The sequence below is a fragment of the Electrophorus electricus genome, chromosome 1, assembly GCF_041902795.1.
Source record: "Electrophorus electricus isolate QZ-2024a chromosome 1, ASM4190279v1, whole genome shotgun sequence".
In the NCBI taxonomy this organism is placed as follows: Eukaryota; Metazoa; Chordata; class Actinopteri; order Gymnotiformes; family Gymnotidae; genus Electrophorus; species Electrophorus electricus.
The window spans coordinates 9,790,473-9,813,478 of NC_137497.1; the positions used below are offsets into that span (position 1 = coordinate 9,790,473).

General features: G+C 41.5%; 1 protein-coding gene across 11 annotated transcripts; it reads left to right on the forward strand.

Annotated features, from left to right (window-relative positions):
* Positions 1 to 1,665: 1,665 nt before the first annotated feature.
* LOC145657029 (uncharacterized) lies at positions 1,666 to 18,354 on the forward strand. Of its 11 annotated transcripts, none has more exons than XR_014122825.1 (7): positions 1,666 to 1,995; positions 4,676 to 4,738; positions 5,723 to 6,010; positions 6,261 to 6,551; positions 8,030 to 8,245; positions 9,761 to 11,860; positions 13,698 to 13,728. XR_014122825.1 is itself a non-coding variant. In XM_081711284.1 (6 exons), the coding sequence occupies exons 1-6, from the start codon at positions 1,890 to 1,892 to the stop codon at positions 17,004 to 17,006; spliced, it is 942 nt and encodes a 313-aa protein (XP_081567410.1). In that variant the 5' UTR covers positions 1,666 to 1,889; the 3' UTR covers positions 17,007 to 18,354. The 11 variants fall into 11 exon arrangements, 4 of the variants coding, with proteins under 4 accessions (XP_081567410.1, XP_081567420.1, XP_081567414.1 ...); XR_014122828.1 differs by having other exon boundaries at positions 9,904 to 11,860; XR_014122830.1 differs by having other exon boundaries at positions 9,908 to 11,860.
* Positions 18,355 to 23,006: the final 4,652 nt, after the last annotated feature.

A 23,006-nucleotide genomic window follows, 5' to 3' on the forward strand; every position in this document is an offset into this window, starting at 1 on the left:
ACCTTTTTCAAATAAATACACATGTTTTCTAAAATTACTGTATAGTTGTATAAGCAAGCACTTGAACAAGTAGTCAATGGTTAGGCTCCTGGGAGTGTGGATAGATTCTCCATGGATGTTTGTAACACATTTACAGATACTCAGGACCAAGTGTACAAAGTAAACAATTACTTTCTACCCAGTAACAATTAAATAACAGAACAGAACAGATGTTAAAGTCCCATGTGATCAGCACACCTCTAACACCCTGTGGGCAGCTGGTCCTCATGTCCTGTCAAACACAAAGATAACCAAGGTCCCTTTAAAGTAACACCACAGAGTATTTCTTGTTTTAGTAGTCAGTGTTTACCTGGTCATAATATTAACCCAGGTCTCAACAACAGACATGATTTGATTGGTTATTAGATTACATCCAGGTTCTGATGATTCTAAACTTATAGGTAGTGGGAGAAAGTTAGCTAGTGTGTTTAATTGCATAGACAGTGAGGGAGGACAAAGTCTTTATTGTATTATAATGTCTCTGGTTAGGAGCAGAGCAGATGTACATGCATTTCATAATGTCTCATTATCTCATATAGTGATTTAAAATTATAATAATAGTGGTATTACTAACATGGTATACAAGATATTTGCTTTAGCAGATTTTTGTTGGACCCAGGAACGCTGCTTGGCACAGCGTGGTAAGTAGTGATGGCAAACGCACTGGCGCTTTCTTCCTAACTGTATCAAAAAAAAGGTTCATTACTCGTAGCTTCATGACACTGTGCACAATAGCGGCATCTGGTGGTCAAAACCTCAAAGTGCTTTGTGCATCTGGTTAGCAAGGGAGCTTTATTTATTTATTAATTTAGGTACTTAGTTAGTTAGTTAGTTGGTTGACTTGTGCGTACTACCTTGGTTCCTGGGTACCGGACAGCGGCACTCTGCCAATTTATTTCCAGCTTTTAAAACTGTTCCATCGCATTAAAAACATGACATTTGTTGTTTTAATAAAAGCAACCGATGAAACTAAATAGATTGTTGCGCATGTCTTCAAAATCTCATTGCTGATGTGGGTATATACATCCAGGCTTTGGCAGAATACTTTGATGGCTGAATAATGTGACGTATTCTATTACAATACATAAAACAGTAATATATTCATAATACATTTAGAATGCACCCAGAACACATCTTACTAAGTCACATTTAAGAGCAAAAATATTTAATATTTTATATTTTAAATTTAAGTTCTAAATTGTGAACAGCTTATCATTTAACAGAACTGATATAATGCCTTCAATGTATAACTTTTTCTTTATTCTTGTTGCAATGTTCTTTTAAAATACTCTAACTTATTTGTTGGCAAAAGTTTGTGGTCACGTGATCATTGTAGCCCGACTCAGGTACGGACACAAATCCACGTGTAAGGACCATAAAAAGGGACGGAACTCCATATTGTTTACTGTGTATTTGTTTATTATTGTTGTACTGAGTGTTAAAAACTCTACTTCCCAGAACTCTTTTCGCGTTTCGCCGGTTTTCTTGCTGGCACGGCCAGTCTCTCACCAAGGCGAGCAATCAGATGGCTGCTAGGATTGAGCGACCTTGTCGCTGACCAATCAGTGATTAGGAGGCGGGACCAGACTGGGGCGTTTGAGCGAGCGAGAGAGAGAGCGTGGCAATTTTCCCCTGAAGTTCGGTTGTTGGAGACTTAATATACGCTGTATATAGGCCCACACTAACTTTTTCCCATTTTTTTTCTTTCAAGTCTAACGGTGTTTGTTAGCGTGAAAGTAGACATTGTCTGTGTGTTTCGGTTCTGTGAGGAGCTCCAGCTCCAGGCTGTATCGCTAAACTGGCTGCTTCTCAACGAAGAGGACTGAACTCTCCACGCTGCTGCTGTGTGGATGGACAAAGAGGACCAGAGTCTTAACAAAGATCATCGCATTTTGTGTGAGACGCGAGTAGGTGCTTGTGGGCGCTTCGGCTCATCTCCATATGAGTCATGGACTTGTGAGTATCGGAACAATCAGCCCCGTGTGTCTCAGACGCTTCATTCTCCACTTCTGCACCAACGCTTGTGAACATCCACGTGCTGTATTGACCAATTTTTATTGAGCGTTTATTTGCTAATTTCCGTGTTTATTCAATTAATTGTTTTGCAACTGAAGTCTCTGAGGGTAAGAGAAATATTAATATTGGTATTTTTTCGCGTTGAGTTTTTTTTTTTCCACCGCTTGTGGTGACGTTAAAAGGTTTGAATCGGTTTTCGTTGTTTGTGATTTGCTTCGCGATTGCTTGCCTTTGTGCAGGGATATATGCTTTAAAAAAAAATTAAAGTGTCATTTGGGGTATTTACTAATCTGTGAATCATTCGGGTCATTAATCACGAGGGGGTTTAAAATGATTTATTACTATCAACGTAGTAGTTGTAGACACATTTCTGGATGTATCGCGCTAACTTACATTGCTCTATTTCAGGTTTACTACCATGTACATTTAAGGCTAGTAACAGTGCATCCACTGGCGGACAGTTTCAGGTTTTCTGGCTCATCAAGTCTTTCATGAGCTGCATCAGATGGGAAAATGCAGGCCGATGGGTCCCCAGAACCTCATGTGTGTTAAGAGGTTGCAACCCGCGAAAGCAACGTATCACACGTGGGTGTAGTAGTGAGCCGGTAACAGCTCCAGATCCAATATGTAAATCCAGTCCCACTGTCACGCCCCCCACGAGTCACGTGGTACAGCCTGCTGCGTGCAGGGGATTCACAGCCGTGCTTGTAACCACGCCCCCCGGGATTACGCACACGTGCACAGGGTTTAATGTTGAATGTCTGTTTAAACTGTCAGTGTGCGCGGCCTGTAGCTCCTTCTCACTACGTTTGTGTTAATGTCGCTCTCTGAGCCGTAACGTTAGTTTGTGTAGTCACGTGTTAATGTGTTCTTAGTTTAATGTTAAGTGTAGAGTCATGTTTACCGTTAGTGTTGTGTGAGTGCCACCTTTGTTTTATGTGTTTAATGTTAATAAATGTCCTGCCCTGCGCATTCGGGCCAGCAACGTTACACTGACATGTCTGTAATTTATGCTGAGGTTTCTGCTCCTGTGTGAGTCTGTCATACCCTCTAGAGGTCTTGTGGTAAAGTTGCTTTACATACATGACTGGAAAATTAGTCCCGTCTGATGAGTAGTTTAGTGTTGCCAGAAATATCAAACACAGCATGACTGCTGGGAATAAGGGAGCTGAACAGTGACACAACATACTGGCAGGCAGGACTGTGATGTTCTGGACCCTGGACTAACCCCCTCTGGTAAAGGAGGATTACTGTGCTGCTGAGGTGTAGTGGGGTTTAGTCCTGTTTCTACTGTGGGATAGATGGTGCTTTCGTCCTGTTTCTAATATTGTTTAGTAGTTTACTCCTGTTTATTTTATAGCAGGTGCTGTAATCAGGGTACTGTAAATTATTGACTTTTTTCCTAATAGTGATCACTCTGCTCCTATCTGTACAGTACTGACTGGGTCCTCCTGTCTCCTCTGTACAGTACTGACTGGGCTCTCCTGTCTCCTCTGTACAGTACTGACTGGGCTCTCCTGTCTCCTCTGTACAGTACTGACTGGGCTCTCCTGTCTCCTCTGTACAGTACTGACTGGGCTCTCCTGTCTCCTCTGTACAGTACTGACTGGGCTCTCCTGTCTCCTCTGTACAGTACTGACTGGGCTCTCCTGTCTCCTCTGTACAGTACTGACTGGGCTCTCCTGTCTCCTCTGTACAGTACTGACTGGGCTCTCCTGTCTCCTCTGTACAGTACTGACTGGGCTCTCCTGTCTCCTCTGTACAGTACTGACTGGGCTCTCCTGTCTCCTCTGTACAGTACTGACTGGGCTCTCCTGTCTCCTCTGTACAGTACTGACTGGGCTCTCCTGTCTCCTCTGTACAGTACTGACTGGGCTCTCCTGTCTCCTCTGTACAGTACTGACTGCGCTCTCCTGTCTCCTCTGTACAGTACTGACTGGGCTCTCCTGTCTCCTCTGTACAGTACTGACTGGGCTCTCCTGTCTCCTCTGTACAGTACTGACTGGGCTCTCCTGTCTCCTCTGTACAGTACTGACTGGGCTCTCCTGTCTCCTCTGTACAGTACTGACTGGGCTCTCCTGTCTCCTCTGTACAGTACTGACTGGGCTCTCCTGTCTCCTCTGTACAGTACTGACTGGGCTCTCCTGTCTCCTCTGTACAGTACTGACTGGGCTCTCCTGTCTCCTCTGTACAGTACTGACTGGGCTCTCCTGTCTCCTCTGTACAGTACTGACTGGGCTCTCCTGTCTCCTCTGTACAGTACTGACTGGGCTCTCCTGTCTCCTCTGTACAGTACTGACTGGGCTCTCCTGTCTCCTCTGTACAGTACTGACTGGGCTCTCCTGTCTCCTCTGTACAGTACTGACTGGGCTCTCCTGTCTCCTCTGTACAGTACTGACTGGGCTCTCCTGTCTCCTCTGTACAGTACTGACTGGGCTCTCCTGTCTCCTCTGTACAGTACTGACTGGGCTCTCCTGTCTCCTCTGTACAGTACTGACTGGGCTCTCCTGTCTCCTCTGTACAGTACTGACTGGGCTCTCCTGTCTCCTCTGTACAGTACTGACTGGGCTCTCCTGTCTCCTCTGTACAGTACTGACTGGGCTCTCTTTTGTCTCCTCAGTCATGCTGTCCTGCAGCAGATGTCACTGTGTTTTGCTGTTACAGCTGCTGACAGTCATAGCTGGTAAGTGGTCAAAACAGGTTCTCTTAGGTCATCAGAATTTCATCTTTGATTTTGGTGTGTTAACTGAACTATTGAACTTGCTTGACCTTTATGTATTATTTAATCATCTTTATATTACATAAAATTGATAGTCAGCTGGCTAAGGTAGCATGTACATAGACAGTAATGTTTTATTAATAATGTCATAGTCCCTTCTTCAGAACACAGAGAAGGGCCAGGCTGCTATAGGCCTGCCCCCAGAGTCAAAATTATTTAATTTATGAATTTAATTGGACAGATTCCCTGTCATTTTGCTAATAGACTTGCATTTCAGAACCCTTTAATTAAAAGCTCACCAGAATGGTCATGTAGACACAGACATAGAAGACACAGATGTCCCTGCAGTCGTACTAATGAGCAGTATCAGTCAGTTCTGCTCTTACTTAGAAATGCATCTTTGAGTAACCAAGAATATTTAAGTAGATAAGTGAATGGGTTGATTATTTTTTGTTTTACTGTATTTATAGAGAGAGCACGATACCAGTTTTTCTCCACTGATCTGATACCGATGTCTTGCTTTTGAATGTCGCCTGATATCAATACCAATCTGATATTTTTTCATTAAAAGCTACTGTGGTTCAGCTGTGTAGGGAATTATTTAGTGTGGGATGTATTATATATATGTATAATTATATATAGATACATATGCTGTATCATGGATAGATATGACAGATAAAATAAATAACATTCTAAATAATAAATATTGTTTACAAGTTGATATTTATTGCCTTGATATGTAATATTGGGTCATTTTCCTCTAAATAAATAACAGTCTAATATTTGGTTTAATTTGTTTGATTAGTTTCTTTTTATCTTTTAGAACCTGTTTGACAATCTGTTGAAGTTTTAGTTCAAATATTTGCAGAAATATAGAAACTTCTAAAGGGTTCACAAACTTTCAAGCACCACTGTAATGTTTTAAACTCTTTTCTTAATGTCTTCCAGGCTCTTTTCCTTCAGTAAAGGTGAATCTTCATGAGGCTGCTACTCTCCCCTGCACTCAGATGTGTTCTGGTCTGGTCACATGGACTTTATATCATAAACCACATGACATACTGGCTCAGTGTAACCAGACATCTTGCCAGTCAGAGGAGGGATTTCACATGTCCCATGATCAGTACCTGAAGGGAGATCTCTCCCTCACCATCACTGATGCTGATTACACTAAGAGGTCCTTGTACACCTGCGCCTGTAAAGGTCAAGAGCTCTGTGATGTGAGTCTACAGATAGAGGGTAAGTGTCCTCAATGGATTACCTAGTTATTGTTACTAAACCATTATTTATGTAGACAGAGAGAACTTTATTTATCTGAGGTAAATAAAGTAGAACATAGAATTGTAAACTTCAAATATCAGATATGTGGGGAAAAACAGAAGGAGCTTGTGTGTAATGTTTAAATGTTTATATCGGATTTGCAGTTCTGAGGTTACATGGTCAAATCAGTTGTATATTACATTGAAGTTTCTAATTGTTTTTTCCACAGCCTGTAATTCTTCAGTTCAGATTAAGCCTGGTGAACCTCTGGTGCTGGATTTGCTCATATCAGAGTCAGTTGAGGTGATTTATAACAGCACAGGTGCAGCTGCTCCCTCTAGTGGACAGATCTGCACAGTGGCTGGACATTCACTGAAGTGTAAACCTGAATACACTCGGAGAGTGTCGCTCATCTCTGCTGTGGAGCTGAGAGGAACCGCACCATCTGATAGTGGAGTTTACAGCATCAGAGACACTAAGCATGAAGAGATTATACAGACATACACAGTTACTGTGGAAGGTAAGTGTGGTTACTGTGATTTTAATGTTGCCTAGAATTACTATGTTGGGGAGGGGGTTGTGCATAGTATCAGTAACTATGTTTACATGCACATCAGTGGTTCAGTATTAGTTTGACTATGAATGCTAGGATCATGTAAACAGCGTGGACTGAGTGTCATAGTTTGAGGTCTTGGTCTTAGTTTAGGTCCTGTTTATCTAAGCATATCCCCAATAAAGCATGTGGACCCGGTTGATTTTCACTGGACTCTTTGTGGTGGATTCTCACATGGACACTCTTGGATCCAGCCACTGATGTTTTACGGCACTTGGTGCGATACCTGCTTAATCGTACCAAAACAATCATGAGTTATTGAGTGATGAGTCAGAAAAATTGAAGTGTTGGTATTTGAAGGTGTTACAACCCTGTTTGCATTATGGGTAGGGTTATTTGTTTTTGTTTACGTTTGTTACATCCTGTGGCTCGTCCCCTTCATGATGCTCCTCCTCCACCTGATCAAGTCTTCTGTCCTGTGCTGGAATTGTCCTGGGCTGCTGCCTCATTCTACCGCACGCATAAGGGGAAGCCCGGGAAGAAGCAACAGGCTGCGATTCATATCCACTGCTGCTGTGGCTGCTTGTGTTTGTTCAGTCAGTGTCGTTTGCCGATTGTTGTGGTTTTGGGCCTCTGCTTGTTAAATCATTCTGACTTATTACTCCCCTTTTTCTGGTCGTGTTCACTGTTGTAAATATTATTCTGTGTATTGTGTATTGTAGTAGTCCTGTGTGAATCGTAGTTGGAAAGTTTGACATCTTTTTTATTTGCTCAGTTCTTTACTTCTGTTTGTTTGTTTTTGGGAGTAGGGAGGGTTATTGTACTTAATTTTGTTTGTGTTCAGTTGGGACAGTTGGTTGTTTTGGGCAGCAGGGCTTGATGGTTGGCATGTTTGCCCCTCAGCCTCTGAGTCCCTCTCTGGGTGGAGTTTCCCTGTTCTCCCTGTATCTGCATAGGTTTCCTCTGGGGTCCTCTTCTGATAGAGAGAACACTGTGTGTAAATTGGCTGCTGCTTCTCATCTGTCTGTGAGTGATTTGAGTGTTAAAGCTGATGTCTGCCTGCAAAGCGTCCTTGAGTTTGAGAAAGGCACTAAATAAATGTAACCAACTAAAATAATGATTTTTATTTCTAGTGTGGCTTATGTTTTATTTTTTAGTTTGGCCTTGTCTGCTCCTGATGCTCAACCCTCTACATACGACCCTCAATAAATCTACAAATACTTCACCCCCAATACCACTGTTCACTGTAGTAATTATGCTGTGTGTTAATATGTAAATTAATCCCACAATCCCTCTTGATCCTGTCATGTTCACTCTGATACATACACATATAACTATAACTCTGTACTGTTTAAATAGTGGTTCGTAATTTCTGACCATTTTTGTCTTTGTCTGTGTGTGTGTCTGTGTCTGTGTCTGTGTGTGTGTGTGTGTGTGTGTTGCAGACGTCCAGCCACGTCCAGATCAGAGCTCCACAGTGACGGTGTTGACGGTGCTCCTGGCTCTGACGGGGGCGGGGCTTGTGGCAGCAGTGCTGGTGATTGTGCAGCTGAGGAAAAAAATTCAGGAGCTCTAGAAAGGAAGTACAGTGAATGGAACAGTAACCATGACAACAGAGGAGTTAATATGAATGGACTAAACCACTCAGATGAAGAGCAAAGGTGATCTCCCAATAATAACCATGAGAGTCTGAGATAAGATAAATGATTTGCCTGTCTTATACACACACACACAAACGTATCCACACTGCCTTTCTCTGTCCCATTCAGGGGACAAAGACCAGTGTATGGAAACAGGCCTGCTTCATGTCATTTGGTTTTGAGCGAGGCTGACAGACCCTGTGGTGTCTACTGTTTTACCAGCTGGCTATTATTAAATGCAGCTGCTAGTTACCAGTGTCTGTAATCTGGCTAATGACAAGATCACTAGAGTTAGAGCTGAGAAACATATTGAAGGAAGATGAATCAACAGTCATTAAGTAACTAGAAAGTAAAGAGTGTATACAAACTGAGTTGTATTTCTATCAGTATAATTTTCTTTATGAAGTGCAGATATGTACTTAACTATGTTTATTGTATGAGTAATAAGATGAACATTTGATGAAGGGATTAATGAAAGGAGAAGAGAGGAGGACTAAACAGATGAATGCTGTTGGTATAATATGCAGTTTGGTGCTTGAGGTCCACTGTTGAGTTTCTCTGCCAAGCCTGGTGGCTGTAGCCAGGGAGATAAAATATCAGTGGATTTCTGAGCAATGATGGAGGGATGAAAAATTATAGAAGGATTGCATACATGAGTGTGATTAAAATTAATGAAAGCATGGAAGGGGTTGATAAACAAATGTTGTCAGTACAAAATGCAATTTGCTGCCAGGAGTTGCTTAATGTTTGTCTTTACAAAATTAATTTTTCATTCCTCTGTTTGTACTACTTTGAGCCAAAGATGTTTTAAAGTTTTGCTCAGAAATATTAATGAGGTGTTTATTCTCTGTGCCTCTGTAAATCCATACACTTCCCTTGCAGTGCCTTATGGGTAAAGACCTGCCATGTGTTTATCTCAGAGATATAAGATGTAATGCTGTTTATTTTGAAATACAAGAAGAAATCATGATTTATGGAACTTTTTGTCTAGATTTATTACTGTATTTTGATATCTGATGCATTGTTACCAGAATATAATCTTTTACATACATCTATGGTCTGTTTATCTTGAAGCTGTCAATTACAGTCTGATTTGATATTTTGAATAAGGAAATGTTACAAGTCTCAGTTTGAATACAATTCATTACACTAACAACAGACACAAAATGAATACTTTGCTATGATGTGTGAGGTGTTTTAAGTGTTTGATAATTTGGGGGTGTCTGGAAATTATACATGTGAAATAATTATTTCTTGACAAGTTTTAGCAAATAAAAACAACACACTGAAAGAAAAAAAAAAGATCTGTGGATTTATGTTAGAGGACCAACTGGATAAATATGTAATGTTGCTTTAAAAATGTATTGATTTAAAACTCAGTATTTCAGAACCAAGGAAGTGATAAATGTTGCTCAGATTTTACTGTAGATTTTACTCAGGATTTATTGTTAAGTATTAATGTGTCTATTTAAACCCCTGTCCGTGTGTCCCTGTGTTGGTCATTGTCGCTATGTGTGTTAACTCCTGGCTCTGTAGCAGTAACGTTGGTTTGTGTAGTTCCCGTTAATGTGTATATGTCCTCGTTTAATGTTTAGTCATATTTACTGTAAGTGTTATGAGTGTTGAGTGCCACCTGTGTCATATATGTTTTATGTTAATAAACGTGTTTCACCGACAAGGAAGTCTGCGTCCTGCCCCGTGACCTGCGGCACTCGGGCCAGCTTCGTTACAGAATGACCAACCACCACAGGACACCTACTTCCCCATCACGAAATGGACTTGCTAGTGGACGGTGCTTAGGCATGTCCCAACCTGCAGCCTGGATCCCAGGAGATTGGGGAGAGTACCGTGACCTGTAACGAAGCTGAGAGGAGACGCGAGTAGGCGCTTGTTGTGGCGCTTCGGCTCCTCTCCATATGAGTCATGGACTTGTGAGTATCGGAACAACCAGCCCCGTGCGTCTCAGACGCTTCATTCTCCACTTGTGCACCCACGAGTTAACAAACGTTTGTGAACATCCACGTACAATATTGTTGTATTGACCCATTTTTATTGAGCATTTATTTGCTAGTTTCCGTGTTTATTCAGTTGATTGATTTGCAACTGAAGCCTCTGAGGGTAAGAGAAATATTAATATTGGTATTTTTTTCGCGTTGAATTTTTTTTTCCCGCCACGTGGGTACGTTAATAGGTGACTGCATTAATCGCTCATACTTATGTTAAATGGATTTTCGTTGTTTGTGATTTGCTTCTGTTATTTCGCGATTGCTTTCCTTTGTGCAGGGAAATATGCTTTTAAAAAAATTAGTGTCATTTTGGGTATTTACTAACCTGTGAATCATTCGGGTCCTTAATCACGAGGGGGTTTAAAATGATTTATTACTATCAGCATAGTAGTAGACACATTTCTGGAGGCACCGCGCTGACTTACATTGATCTATTTCAGGTTTACTACCATGTTTGTCATGTACATTTAAGGCTGGTAAATGCATCCACTGGCGGACAGTTTCAGGTTTTCTGGCTCATCAAGTCTTTCATGAGCTGGATCAGATGGGAAACTGCAGGCCGATAACCACAGAACCTCATGTGTGTTAAGAGGTTGCGACCCGCGAAAGCAACGTATCACAGTAGTAGTGAGACGGTAACAGATCCAGATCCAATATGTAAATCCAGTCCCACTGTCACGCCCCCCACGAGTCACGTGGTACAGCCTGCTGCGTGCAGGGGATTCACAGCCGTGTTTGTAACCACGCCCCCCGGGATTACACACACGTGCACAGGGTTTAATGTTGAATGTCTGTTTAAACTCAGTGTGCGCGGCCTGTAGCTCCTTCTCACTACGTTTGTGTTAATGTCGCTCTCTGAGCCGTAACGTTAGTTTGTGTAGTCATGTATTAATGTGTTCTTAGTTTAATGTTAAGTGTAGTTATGTTTATCGTTAGTGTTGTGTGAGTGCCACCTTTGTTGTATGTGTTTAATGTTAATAAATGTCCTGCCCTGCGCATTCGGGCCAGCAGCGTTACACAGACATGTAATTTATGCTGAGGTTTCTGCTCCTGTGTGAGTCTGTCATACCCTCTAGAGGTCTTGTGGTAAAGTTGCTTTACATACATGACTGGAAAATGAGTCACGTTTGATTAGTAGTTTAGTGTTGCCAGAAATATCAAACACAGCATGACTGCTGGGAATAAGGGAGCTGAACAGTGACACAACGTACAGGCAGGCAGGACTGTGATGTTCTGGACCCTGGACTAACCCCCTCTGGTAAAGGAGGATTACTGTGCTGCTGAGGTATAGTGGGGTTTAGTCCCGTTTCTACTGTGGGATAGATGGTGCTTTAGTCCTGTTCCTAATGTTGTTTAGCAGTTTACTCCTGTTTATTTTATAGCAGGTGGTGTAATCAGGTTATGTAAATTATTGACTTTTTTCCTAATAGTGATCACCCTGAGATTTACTCAGCTGCTTTTACCAGTACAGTACTGACTGGGTCCTCCTGTCTCCTCTCTACAGTACTGACTGGGTCCTCCTGTCTCCTCTCTACAGTACTGACTGGGTTCTCTTTTGTCTCCTCAGTCATGCTGTCCTGCAGCAGGTGTCACTATGTTCTGCTGTTACAGCTGCTGACAGTCATAGCTGGTAAGTGGACAGAACGGTTTCTATTTGGTCATCAGAATTTTATTCTTGATTCTGGTGTGTGAACTGGACTAATGTACCTGCTTGACCTTTATTTATTATTTAACCTTCTTTATATGTGAAATGAATATATGAAATTAAATTCTGATGTTTTTTTTAATAATTCATTTTGTTAGACAGTGTAAACAATGATGTCGTCCATTTTAATCACATTTAAATGAATAGTAAACATGTTTACTGCATTGCTGCTATTCATGAGAACTGTACTGTGTAACTCACTGTGGATGCTCAGCTCGTCGTACCTACTGTATAACTAGAGTGTGTGTCTCACTCATAGACCCCATTCATAGTCAGCTGGCTAAGGTAGCTGTCCCGGCACGGCCCCCTCTCCTAGACTCCTCCCCTTGTGTGTGTGTCTGTCCATTGTCACGCCCCTGATGTATTGATTGTCCATGTTACACCTGTTTGTAGTTATGTTCCTTGTTAACATGTGTGCTTAAATCCCGTTAGTGTGTGCGTCCCTGTGTCTGTCATCGTCTTGGCCCCTGTCCTTCCTTGCGCTGGCCCATGGTGGGTTGTCCGGTCCTCCACCGGCACCTTTTGGCGTTGGTCTTGAGGCCGTAGCCCGATGGGCTGGCGCGCAGGCAGTGGCGCCCTTGAGGGGGGGCTCTGTCACGGTACGGCCCCTCCCCTCTCGTGTGTGTGTGTGTGTGTGTGGTGCCATGCCCTCTCGTGTCGTTCACCTGATCCTTGTGTGTAATGGTCATGCGTGTATATAAGTCTTGTGTCGTGTTGTTGAAGTTGTCAGTGTTTAACCCAGTGTGCATCTTGTATCGTATGTGAACACACCTGAAGCTTAATGTATACGGTGGTTGTGTTGTTAATGTTTGCTGAGTCTGACATTATTCTTCATTTTTATTACTTTAAATAAAGGCCAGTTTAGTTGAGAGCACCTGTCTTGGCATTCCACTCTTACAACATGAGCGTTACAGTAGCATGTACATGGACATGTCCATGTTTTGTTAATAATGTCATAGACCCTTCTTCAGAACACTGAGAAGGGCCAGGATGCTATAGGCCCGCCCCCAGAGTCAAAAATATTAAATTCACACATTTCATTGGACAGATTCCCTGTCATTTTGCTAATAGACTTGCCTTTCAGAACCCTTTAATTAAAAGATCACCAGAATGGTCATGTAGACACAGACATAGAAGGCACAGATGTCCCTGCAGCTGTACTAATGAGCAGTATCAGTCAGTTCTGCTCTTACACAGAAATGCATCTTTGAGTAACCAAGAATATTTAAGTAGCCTGAGTGAATGGTTGATTATTTTTAGTTTTACTGTATTTATAGAGAGAGCATGATACTAGTTTTTCTCTACTGATCCGATACTGATGTCTTGCATTTGAATGTCGCCTGATATCAATACCAATCTGATATTTTTTTCATTAAAAGCTACTGTGGCACTGTGGTTTAGTTGTGTAGGGGATTATTTTTGTGTGGGATGTATTATATATGTATAATTATATATTATATATAGATACATATGCTGTATCATGCATAGATATGACATAAAATAAATAACATCCTGAAGAACAATAAATATTTTTTACAAGTTGATATGAAACATTGGGTCATTTTCCTCAATAAATACATGACAGTCTAATATTTTGTTTAATTTGTTTGATTTGTTTCTCTATCTACTTTCAGGACTTTTTTTGACAATCTGATGAAGTTTTAGTTCATATGTATGCAGAAATATAGAAACTTCTAAAGGGTTCACAAACTTTCAAGCACCACTGTAATGTTTTAAACTCTTTTCTTAATGTGTCTCTCAGGCTCTTTTCCTTCAGTAAAGGTGAATCTTCATGAGGCTGCTACTCTCCCCTGCACTCAGACGTGTTCTGGTCTGGTCACATGGACTGTGTCCTATAAACCACATGACATTCTGGCTCAGTGTAACCAGACATCCTGCCAGTCAGAGGAGGGATTTCACATGTCCCATGATCAGTACCTGAAGGGAGATCTCTCCCTCACCATCACTGATGCTGATTACACTAAGAGGACCTGGTACACCTGCGCTTGTAATGGTAAAGACATCTGTGATGTGAGTCTACAGATAGAGGGTAAGTGTCCTTGATGGATTACATAGTTATTGTTACTAAACCATTATTTTTGTAAACAGATAGAACTTGATTTATCTGGGATTAATAAAGTAGAACATAGAAAATTTCACAAACATCAGATATGTGGGGGAAAACAGATGGAGATTATATGTAATGTTTAAATGTTTATATCGGATTTGTAGTTCTGTTTGTATTTGAAGGTGTTACAACCTTGTTTGTGTTATGGGCAGGGTTATTTGTGTTTGTTTACATTTATGTTACATCCTGTGGCTCCTCCCCTTCATGATGCTCCTCCTCCAAGTCTTTTGTCCTGGGCTGCTGTGTTGCGCCTTGATTGGCTGCCTCATTCTACCGCGCACATAAAGGGAAGCCTGGGAAGAAGCAACAGGCTGTGATTCATATTCACTGTTGCTGTGGCTGCTTGTGTTTGTTCAGTGAGCGTTGTTTGCCGATTGTTGTGGTTTTGGGCCTCTGCTTGTTAAATCATTCTGAATGATCACTTCCCCTTTTTCTGGACATGTTCACTGTTATAAATATTATTCTGTGTATAGTGTATACTGACACCTTTTTTATTTGCCTAGTTCTTCTGTTTGTTTTTGGGAGTAGGGAGGGTTATTGTACTTAATTTTGTTTGTATTCAGTTAGGACAGTTGTTTTGGGCAGCAGGGCTTGGTGGTTGGCATGTTTGCCTCTCAGCCTCGGAGTCCCTCTCTGGATGGAGTTTCCGTGTTCTTCCTGTGTGGGGGTCAAGTCCCTCTCTGGGTGGAGTTTTCGTGTTCTCCCTGAATCTGCATAGGTTTCCTCTGGGGTCCTCCCAAAAACATTGAGGTTAGGATGACTGGATACTCTAAAACTGTCCTGTATCAATGTGAGTTGTGCATGAATATAGATAAAGATAGATGTGTGTGTGTGTGTGTGTATATGTTCAGTGATGGTTGGTGCTGTGTGTGTGTGTGTGTGTGTGTGTGTTCAGTGATGGTTGGTGCTGTGTGTGTGTGTGTGTGTGTGTGTGTGCGTGCGTGCGCGCGCGCGCGCGCGTGCGCGTGTGTGTGTTCAGTGATGGTTGGTGCTCTGTGTGTGTGTGTGTTCAGTGATGGTTGGTGCTCTGTGTGTGTGTGTGTGTGCGTGTGTGTGTGTGTGTGTGTGTGTGTGTGTTCAGTGATGGTTGGTGCTCTGTGTGTGTGTGTGTGTGTGTGTGTGTGTGTGTGTGTGTGTGTGTGTGTGTTCAGTGATGGTTGGTGCTCTGTGTGTGTGTGTGAGTGTGTGTGTGTGTGTGTGTGTGTTCAGTGATGGTTGGTGCTCTGTGTGTGTGTGTGTTCAGTGATGGTTGGTGCTCTGTGTGTGTGTGTGTGTGTGTGTGTGTTCAGTGATGGTTGGTGCTCTGTGTGTGTGTGTGTGTGTGTATGTTCAGTGATGGTTGGTGCTCTGTGTGTGTGTGTGTGTGTGTGTGTGTGTGTGTGTGTTCAGTGATGGTTGGTGCTCTGTGTGTGTGTGTGTTCAGTGATGGTTGGTGCTCTGTGTGTGTGTGTTCAGTGATGGTTGGTGCTCTGTGTGTGTGTGTTCAGTGATGGTTGGTGCTCTGTGTGTGTGTGTTCAGTGATGGTTGGTGCTCTGTGTGTGTGTGTGTTCAGTGATGGTTGGTGCTCTGTGTGTGTGTGTGTTCAGTGATGGTTGGTGCTCTGTGTGTGTGTGTGTTCAGTGATGGTTGGTGCTCTGTGTGTGTGTGTGTTCAGTGATGGTTGGTGCTCTGTGTGTGTGTGTGTTCAGTGATGGTTGGTGCTCTGTGTGTGTGTGTGTGTTCAGTGATGGTTGGTGCTCTGTGTGTGTGTGTGTGTTCAGTGATGGTTGGTGCTCTGTGTGTGTGTGTGTGTTCAGTGATGGTTGGTGCTCTGTGTGTGTGTGTGTGTTCAGTGATGGTTGGTGCTCTGTGTGTGTGTGTGTATGTTCAGTGATGGTTGGTGCTCTCTGTGTGTGTGTGTGTGTGTGTGTGTGTGTGTGTTCAGTGATGGTTGGTGCTCTGTCTTGGTCTGAACCTCCTCCCCTTCTCCTACACCTGGTTCAGTCCCCCAGGAGTCTGTAGTTTCTGATAGAGAGAACGCTGTGTGTAAATTTGCTGCTGCTTCTCATCTGTCTGTGAGTGATTTGAGTGTTAAAGCTGATTTCTGCCTGCAAAGCGTCCTTGAGTTTGAGAAAGGCACTAAATAAATGTAACCAACTAAAATGAAAAAATAATTTTTATTTCTAGTGTGGCTTATGTTTTTTCGCCCTGAATATCACTGTTTACTGTAGTAATTATGATGTGTGTTAATATGACAGACTGGAGCTCCAGCAGTGATCATAGTTATGACGGAGCACAGGTGGTGATCAGGGTGGTGGTTGTGGTTGTGGTGGTTGTTGTTGTTGTTGTTGTTGTGTACCCCCCCCCCCTCCTCCTTTGTGTAGCTCATTCTCTCTACTGGTTCATTCACTTTGAACTCTGAGTATGTTTCTATTCTACATTTACAACAATATCTCTCTACAAGATCCAGATTTGTTTTAGTTTGTTTCTAAACAGTTCTCCATCGCTATAATAGTTACTTCCTGATTGAATTTGATTGGATACTGATATGGAGGTGGGAGGTGCTGATCTCACCAGAGAGCACACACAAATCTGTAGAAGCGGTTACTATGGTAACTGCTGAAACATTATGCGTATCCACTTGTTAAGATCTTGTGCAGTGATGCTGTTGTGATCTTTTTGTCAGGAACTGGAGCTGAACTGCCCCTGTCCCACAATCCCTCTCGATCCCATCACAGTGACCACTCTGGTACATACACATATGATTATAACTCTGTACTGTTTAAAGAGTTGTTCATAATTTCTGACCATTTTTATGTCTGTCTGTTGCAGAAGTCCAGCCACGTCCAGATCAGAGCTCCACCGTGACGGTGTTGACGGTGCTCCTGGCTCTGACGGGGGCGGGGCTTGTGGCAGCAGTGCTGGTGATTGTGCAGCTGAGGAAAAAAATTCAGGAACTCTAGAAAGGAAGTACAGTGAATGGAACAGTAACCATGACAACAGAGGAGTTAATATGAATGGACTAAACCACTCAGGTGAACAACAGAGGTGATCTCCCAATAATAACCATGAAGTCTGAGAGATGATAAATGATTTGCCTGTGTTATACACACACACAAACGTATCCACACTGCCTTTCTCTGTCCCATTCAGGGGTCAAAGATCAGTGTATGTTCGGTCATGCATGATCAGAGTTATATCATATTAGCTCTCCTGAAGCTCACCTGGTAGAACAGGTACAGTAAGATTTGATCCTCAGAGAGCACACATGCTGTCATACTGATGAATATCTGTCACTATAAGAGCATCTGCCCAGTACTGTAAATGTAATGTAAAGATGTTTATGTAAATATTACTGTGAGATCCTGTGATGTGATTTAATGCACATTAAATACTTTTGTGTTAGCTCATGGAAAAACTGGAAATTTTGTCTGGAGCATCTTTGAATAGTTTAAATATTTTAGTTGCCATTTGTCAACATGTTTTAATTAAGAGTCCGTCCCCCCCGTATTGTTCAGGTTATAATTTCAAGAGTCTCCCATGTGGTCTTGGTGATTATGCTCAGTTGTTGGTTTTCCCAATGCTGTAATGCTGCATTCATTTCAAAGCGTTGTATTATGCAAAAAGGCCTCGTGTCATTTGGCCTGCTTCATGTCATTTGTGACAAATGTTTCAGATCATTAAACAAATTTACTTGTTATTTTTGTCTAATATTTAAACACAAAATGCATTTTTAAATGAAGGTTTTTATTATTAAGGAGGAAAAAAAATCCAAACCTACCAGAAAAAGTAATTGTGCCCCTGTTAAAACATAAATTAACTGGTTTATCACATCTTTGGAAAGCTGAGCTCAATTTCTCTAGCCACACCCAGGCCTGATTACTGCCACACCTGTTCTCAATCAAGAAATCACTTAAATAGGACCTGTGTGACAAAGTGAAGGAGACCAAAAGATGAACTTACTAAGTCACAGTTAAGAGCAAAGCTATTTTATATATTTTAAATTTAAGTTCTAAATTGTGAACAGCTTATCATTTAACAGAGCTGATATAATGCCATCAATGTATAACTTTTTCTTTATTCTTGTTGCAGTGTTCTTTTAAAGTACTCTACCTTATTTGTTGGCAAAAATTCAGTGTTCAGACTTCATAACGCTGTTTTTCTCACTATTTCAAGGCTACTCTGGTCACGTGATCATTGTAGCCTGACTCAGGCACAGACACAAATCCATGTGTCAGGACCCTAAAAAAGGGAAGGAACCCCATATTGTTTACTGTGTATTTGTTTATTATTGTTGTACTGAGTATTAAAAACACTACTTCCCAGAACTCTTCGAGTTTCGCGCCGGTTTTCTTGCTGGCACGGCCAGTCTCTTACCAAGGCGAGCAATCAGATGGCTGCTAGGATTGAGCGACATTATTGCTGACCAATCAGTGATTAGGAGGAGGGACCATACTGGCACGTTTGAGAGAGAGCGAGAGCGTGGCAATTTTCTCCTGAAGTTTCAGTTGTTGGAGACTTAATATACATTGTATATAGGCCCAAACTGTAACACCTTTTCCAATTTTTTTATTTCAGTCTGTGTTTGTTAGTGTGAAAGTATATTATCTCTGCGGTAGGCATTGTCTGTGTGTTTCGGTTCTGTGAGGAGAGTTGGCCGTATGCCGTGGAGGAGCTTCAGGCTGTACCGTTGAACTGGGTGCTTCTCAGCAAAGAGGACTGAACTCTCCACACTGCTGTTGTGTGGATGGATGAGCAGGACCAGAGTCTTAACAAAGATCATCACACTCCGTGTGTCTCAGACGCTTTGTTCTGCACTTGTGCACCAACGAGTTATAACTCAAACGCTTGTGAACATCCACACACTAAGCTGGATTTAGCCAAACTCTGGTTCATGTTTGCATTTGCTGTATTGACTATTTATGATTGCGCGTATATTTTCTAATTTCCATGTTTATTCAATTGATTGATTTGCAACTGAAGCCTCTGATGGTAAGAGAAATATTAATATTGGTATTTTTGTCGCGTTGAGTTTTATTTTCCGTTACTTGTGGTGACGTTGATAGTTGACTGATTAATGCAGTGTGGAGTTTCAACCCTACTCCAGGTGTTCGTGTATGTGGGGAGAAGAAACGCAATCCTCGAACACACTCGAGTACACAATTAATTGCGCCTTTATTACAGAGATCTCCGGAGAGCCACCACACCACGCCGGCTGCACCTAAATCAGAAAGTAGCTCTGCCTTTGCTGATGAACAAACATACATATATAGGGAAGACTGCACCCCAAACACTTCACAAGCATTCTTTGTGTTTCCCACCCCATTTGTTTAACTTCATGCTGAGACGGCAGCCTTTTGATCACCTCTGTTTTACAACACCCTTACACACACATACGCTTTTTACCTCCCCCTCCCTTCTTTGATCTCTGTGCATTCTCCTCCATTGTGAAGTTTCTTTGTAAAGCTGCAGTACCATATGCAACAAGCCTATGCATTATCTAATACCCCTCACCCTTCAAACAATGCAATGCAATCACTCGCCCACATTCTATACTTTATGCTATGTCACGTGCCTTTCATCACTAACCCCATCTCACATAGTTCACCGTCTTTATGACCTTTAGTACATTTTATTCAGTATGAGTGGAATCTGAACACATCCGCTTTGTTAGATTACTCTGAAAGAAAGCTGTCGTACGTTAGCCAACTAGCTAGTAAACTAGTGCGACTGGAAAAGGTGCCGAACACCAGCTGACTGTCTCTGGATTACAGTGGAGATCAGCACAGCCGGTTTCTCCTGTTGTTTGAAGTTTAGTCCTTTGATTCGTTTTCTGTAGGTTTTACGCTCTGGTTCTTTACCTGGCTTTTATTCCCAATCTACGTACGTCAATGTAAGTGACATTTAATGGGCGAAATTAGCAGGCACAACTGACCGACCGAGCTTTTATGTGTCATTTATGTCTCGGCCATTTATGTGTAAAATACAGAGTGTCTGACTAGATGACATTAAAATGGCTGACTAAATGCACCCAGTTAGCTTGCATGCGCATCCGAAGTGGTGCTTTACAACTCGAGATCGACCGTATTGCGGTATTGTATGTATTGTATGTATTGCTGTATTGTATGTATTGCAGACGTGCAGCGGTGTACCGCGTTCATTGTAAGTGTTCACTAAGCAAACTGCGACCGTGTCGGTACTATTCTATATGTGGCACTGATGTGTGTGTTCTTCTTTCTACAGTTTGGGTATTGACCAGGGATTCAAGTAAGTAGCCTGTCGGTTGGTTGTGTATTTTTTCATTTATGTATTTTGTATGTATTTATGTATTTATGTATTTATTTTCATCTTATTTTATCTTATTTAAGTAATATATGTATGCAACTCTGGCTAAGAGTGTCTGCCAAACATAAATGTAATCTGTATGTGAATGTAATGTTTAGCATTGCTTCATCAGGTTGGTATTGCAAATAATTCTTGAATCACTCTCAGTTAGTTACATAGCTGCTTGATGTGGAGTGTAAAGGAACCTTTGTCTTGAGAGATCCTAAGGCAGCTGATTCTTGCTGTAGTCAATGTTTAATCTATATTACCATTATTGACACTGTAACATCTAAAGTAAACTCCAGTAAGCAGCATCCTATCATTGTTTGAAAAGAATACAAGCTACAGGAGGCAGGTTTGGAAACACTAATAAAAAGCCCTCACATCTTGCAGGCAGTGGTTGCTGCTGAAAGTGAGCACTGGAAGTCTTCTATTGTGTCATACTAGTGCAGTCCTGACTTCTAATCATACTAGTGCAGTGTTGACTTCTAGTAATACCAGTGCAGTGTTGTTTTCTGTGTCATATTAGAGCAGTGCTGTCTACTACTATGTCATACTAGTGCAGTGTTGTCTTCTAATGTGTCATACTGTAACACCCTTCACCAGCCCTGCACTCCTTCACATACTGGCACAGTGCTCATGTACGCTACTTCCAGGTACTCTCAAAGGTCCATCCCTCATGATACTAGCATAGAATATCAGTAAATCATGTGGGCAGTGGTGTCTCAGTGGTTAAGATACTTGATTTGTAATTGGAAGGTTGCTGGTTGAAGCTCCACCACTGCCAAGTTGCTACTGTTAGGTCCATGAGCCTCAATTGCTCAAGTTGTATGCGGTCATAGTTGTAAGTCACTTTGGATAAAAGTGTCAGCTAAATTCTGAAAGGTGAACATGCAAAAACAGCCCACAGGAGCTTTGTTTTAAATTATTACCTTGAATAATATTTACATTTGTAAATTTTTCTGGTTACAATGAAATAAAATTGAATCCTTTTACTTGATAAAACATGAAGCAGGCCACAGAAGGATTTGTAGGGTTTAAATATTATTCAAGTCTGTGTTTGTAATATTCAGGACAATGGTGACGAATTTTGAACCAAGCTCTACACATAAGGCATTTCCCAGCTTTGATGAGCAAAGCTCATATACATATACAGCATACACACTCTCTACTATACACATATACTCAATAATTTTATGCATATATTTGCATAATTATGATTTCATTGTTACAGAGTAAAGTGTTAGGTTGTTGTTACTGTTTTGTTACTGTGCACTGAAACAAAATATCTAACCCACACGAGTAAGGTCTGAGAGAAGTTTCCATTAAAAATAAAGGCTGAATTGATATTTATGTCCAACTCAGTGCCACTGCCAACTGTTCCAGAGAAAGATACTCTAGAATGTGCACAAACATATTCTGCACACTACTCAAGTTTGAAGGAAAGTTGTTTTGCAGGATGTTGAGTTAGCTGTTTTACATATGATGTAGTTAGTTCTGGTAGATCCTGCAGTTTCTAAAAATAAAGGTTTTTGCCTGTGCTTCCAGCATTTTAATAAAATTTCTATTTCTGTCACATTCTGTATTCTTTCTCAGTTTTCTGCAAAAGGCTCCAACCACTAGTTGATGGGACAGCCAATATTTTACAGGCTTGGTTAGCAGCCATAACCCAACTAAATAATAAATATATCAGATTCCCATACCATCCAGCCCCACATAAAACATCCCTCAGATAGCTGGTTTTGTGGAACAAGTCTGACTAAGTTGTAATATACCACTCCTGGTACCACTATTGTGCTCCAAATTCAGCTGAGAAACTGCACCAACCTGACACCAAAGGTGTCAACCTTTATTACCCATTTTCCCAGCTGAATTTGGATATCCGAATATCACAGAAAATAGAAAAGCTGGAGAAAAAATTTAAATGATAGAAAATGTAAAAAAAAAAAAAAAATTAAAAGTCTGGAAAATGTTTTGAAAAAGTAAAATTTTAATGAGAAAAAAAAAGAAAATGTAATGAGAAAAATTGGAAAACAACTGCACATCCCAGACCAGAATGGGATTTGTCAGACCATGTAACATGACAAAGAAGGCCAGATGCTCGCGGATGTAGATAGATAGATTTATGATGTTCCAACTTCGTAATGGGTGAACAAGCCAGGGTCGAAACCAAGAACGCCAATATAGGGGTAATCCAAATCATGTGGGTAATCAGTCCAATAACCAGCGAGCAAAAAACTAATCAGGCGAACAATACAAAAGGGGCAGGCAAAAATCAGTAGTCCGGAGAGCAAAAACACGGGAAAGCAATCAAGGAAATAACACTCGGTATGCACAGTCAGAACTAGTGGCAATACTTCGCAAAATCCAAATGTGAGAGACAGGCTTAAATAACCAAGTACACAGATGAAGTCAATATTCAGGTGATGATGATCTGATGTGAAGTTCAGGATTGGTGGAGTGCTGGGTTGGGTGACGATCTGCCTGCTGGGTGTTGTAGTGAGATGAGGAATCAGGCGATATGACAGATCCCTTTTGGATAATTGGATCTAAAAGATTTGCTAGTTCTCTACAAGCTCCCATAGATCCTGAAATGCCTCATGAGCCATCATTGTTGCCCTTCAAGAAAAGAATCATCC

What these genes read in the sequence shown, in the direction of transcription:
- LOC145657029 (XM_081711280.1), top strand. Translation starts at nt 1,890, where the DNA reads ATGGACAAAGAGGACCAGAGTCTTAACAAAGATCATCGCATTTTGTGT. An exon ending in TCCATATGAGTCATGGACTT is followed by an intron (nt 1,996 to 4,675) that starts GTGAGTATCGGA and finishes TTGTCTCCTCAG; the next exon opens with TCATGCTGTCCTGCAGCAGA. An exon ending in TGTGAGTCTACAGATAGAGG is followed by an intron (nt 6,011 to 6,260) that starts GTAAGTGTCCTC and finishes TTTTTTCCACAG; the next exon opens with CCTGTAATTCTTCAGTTCAG.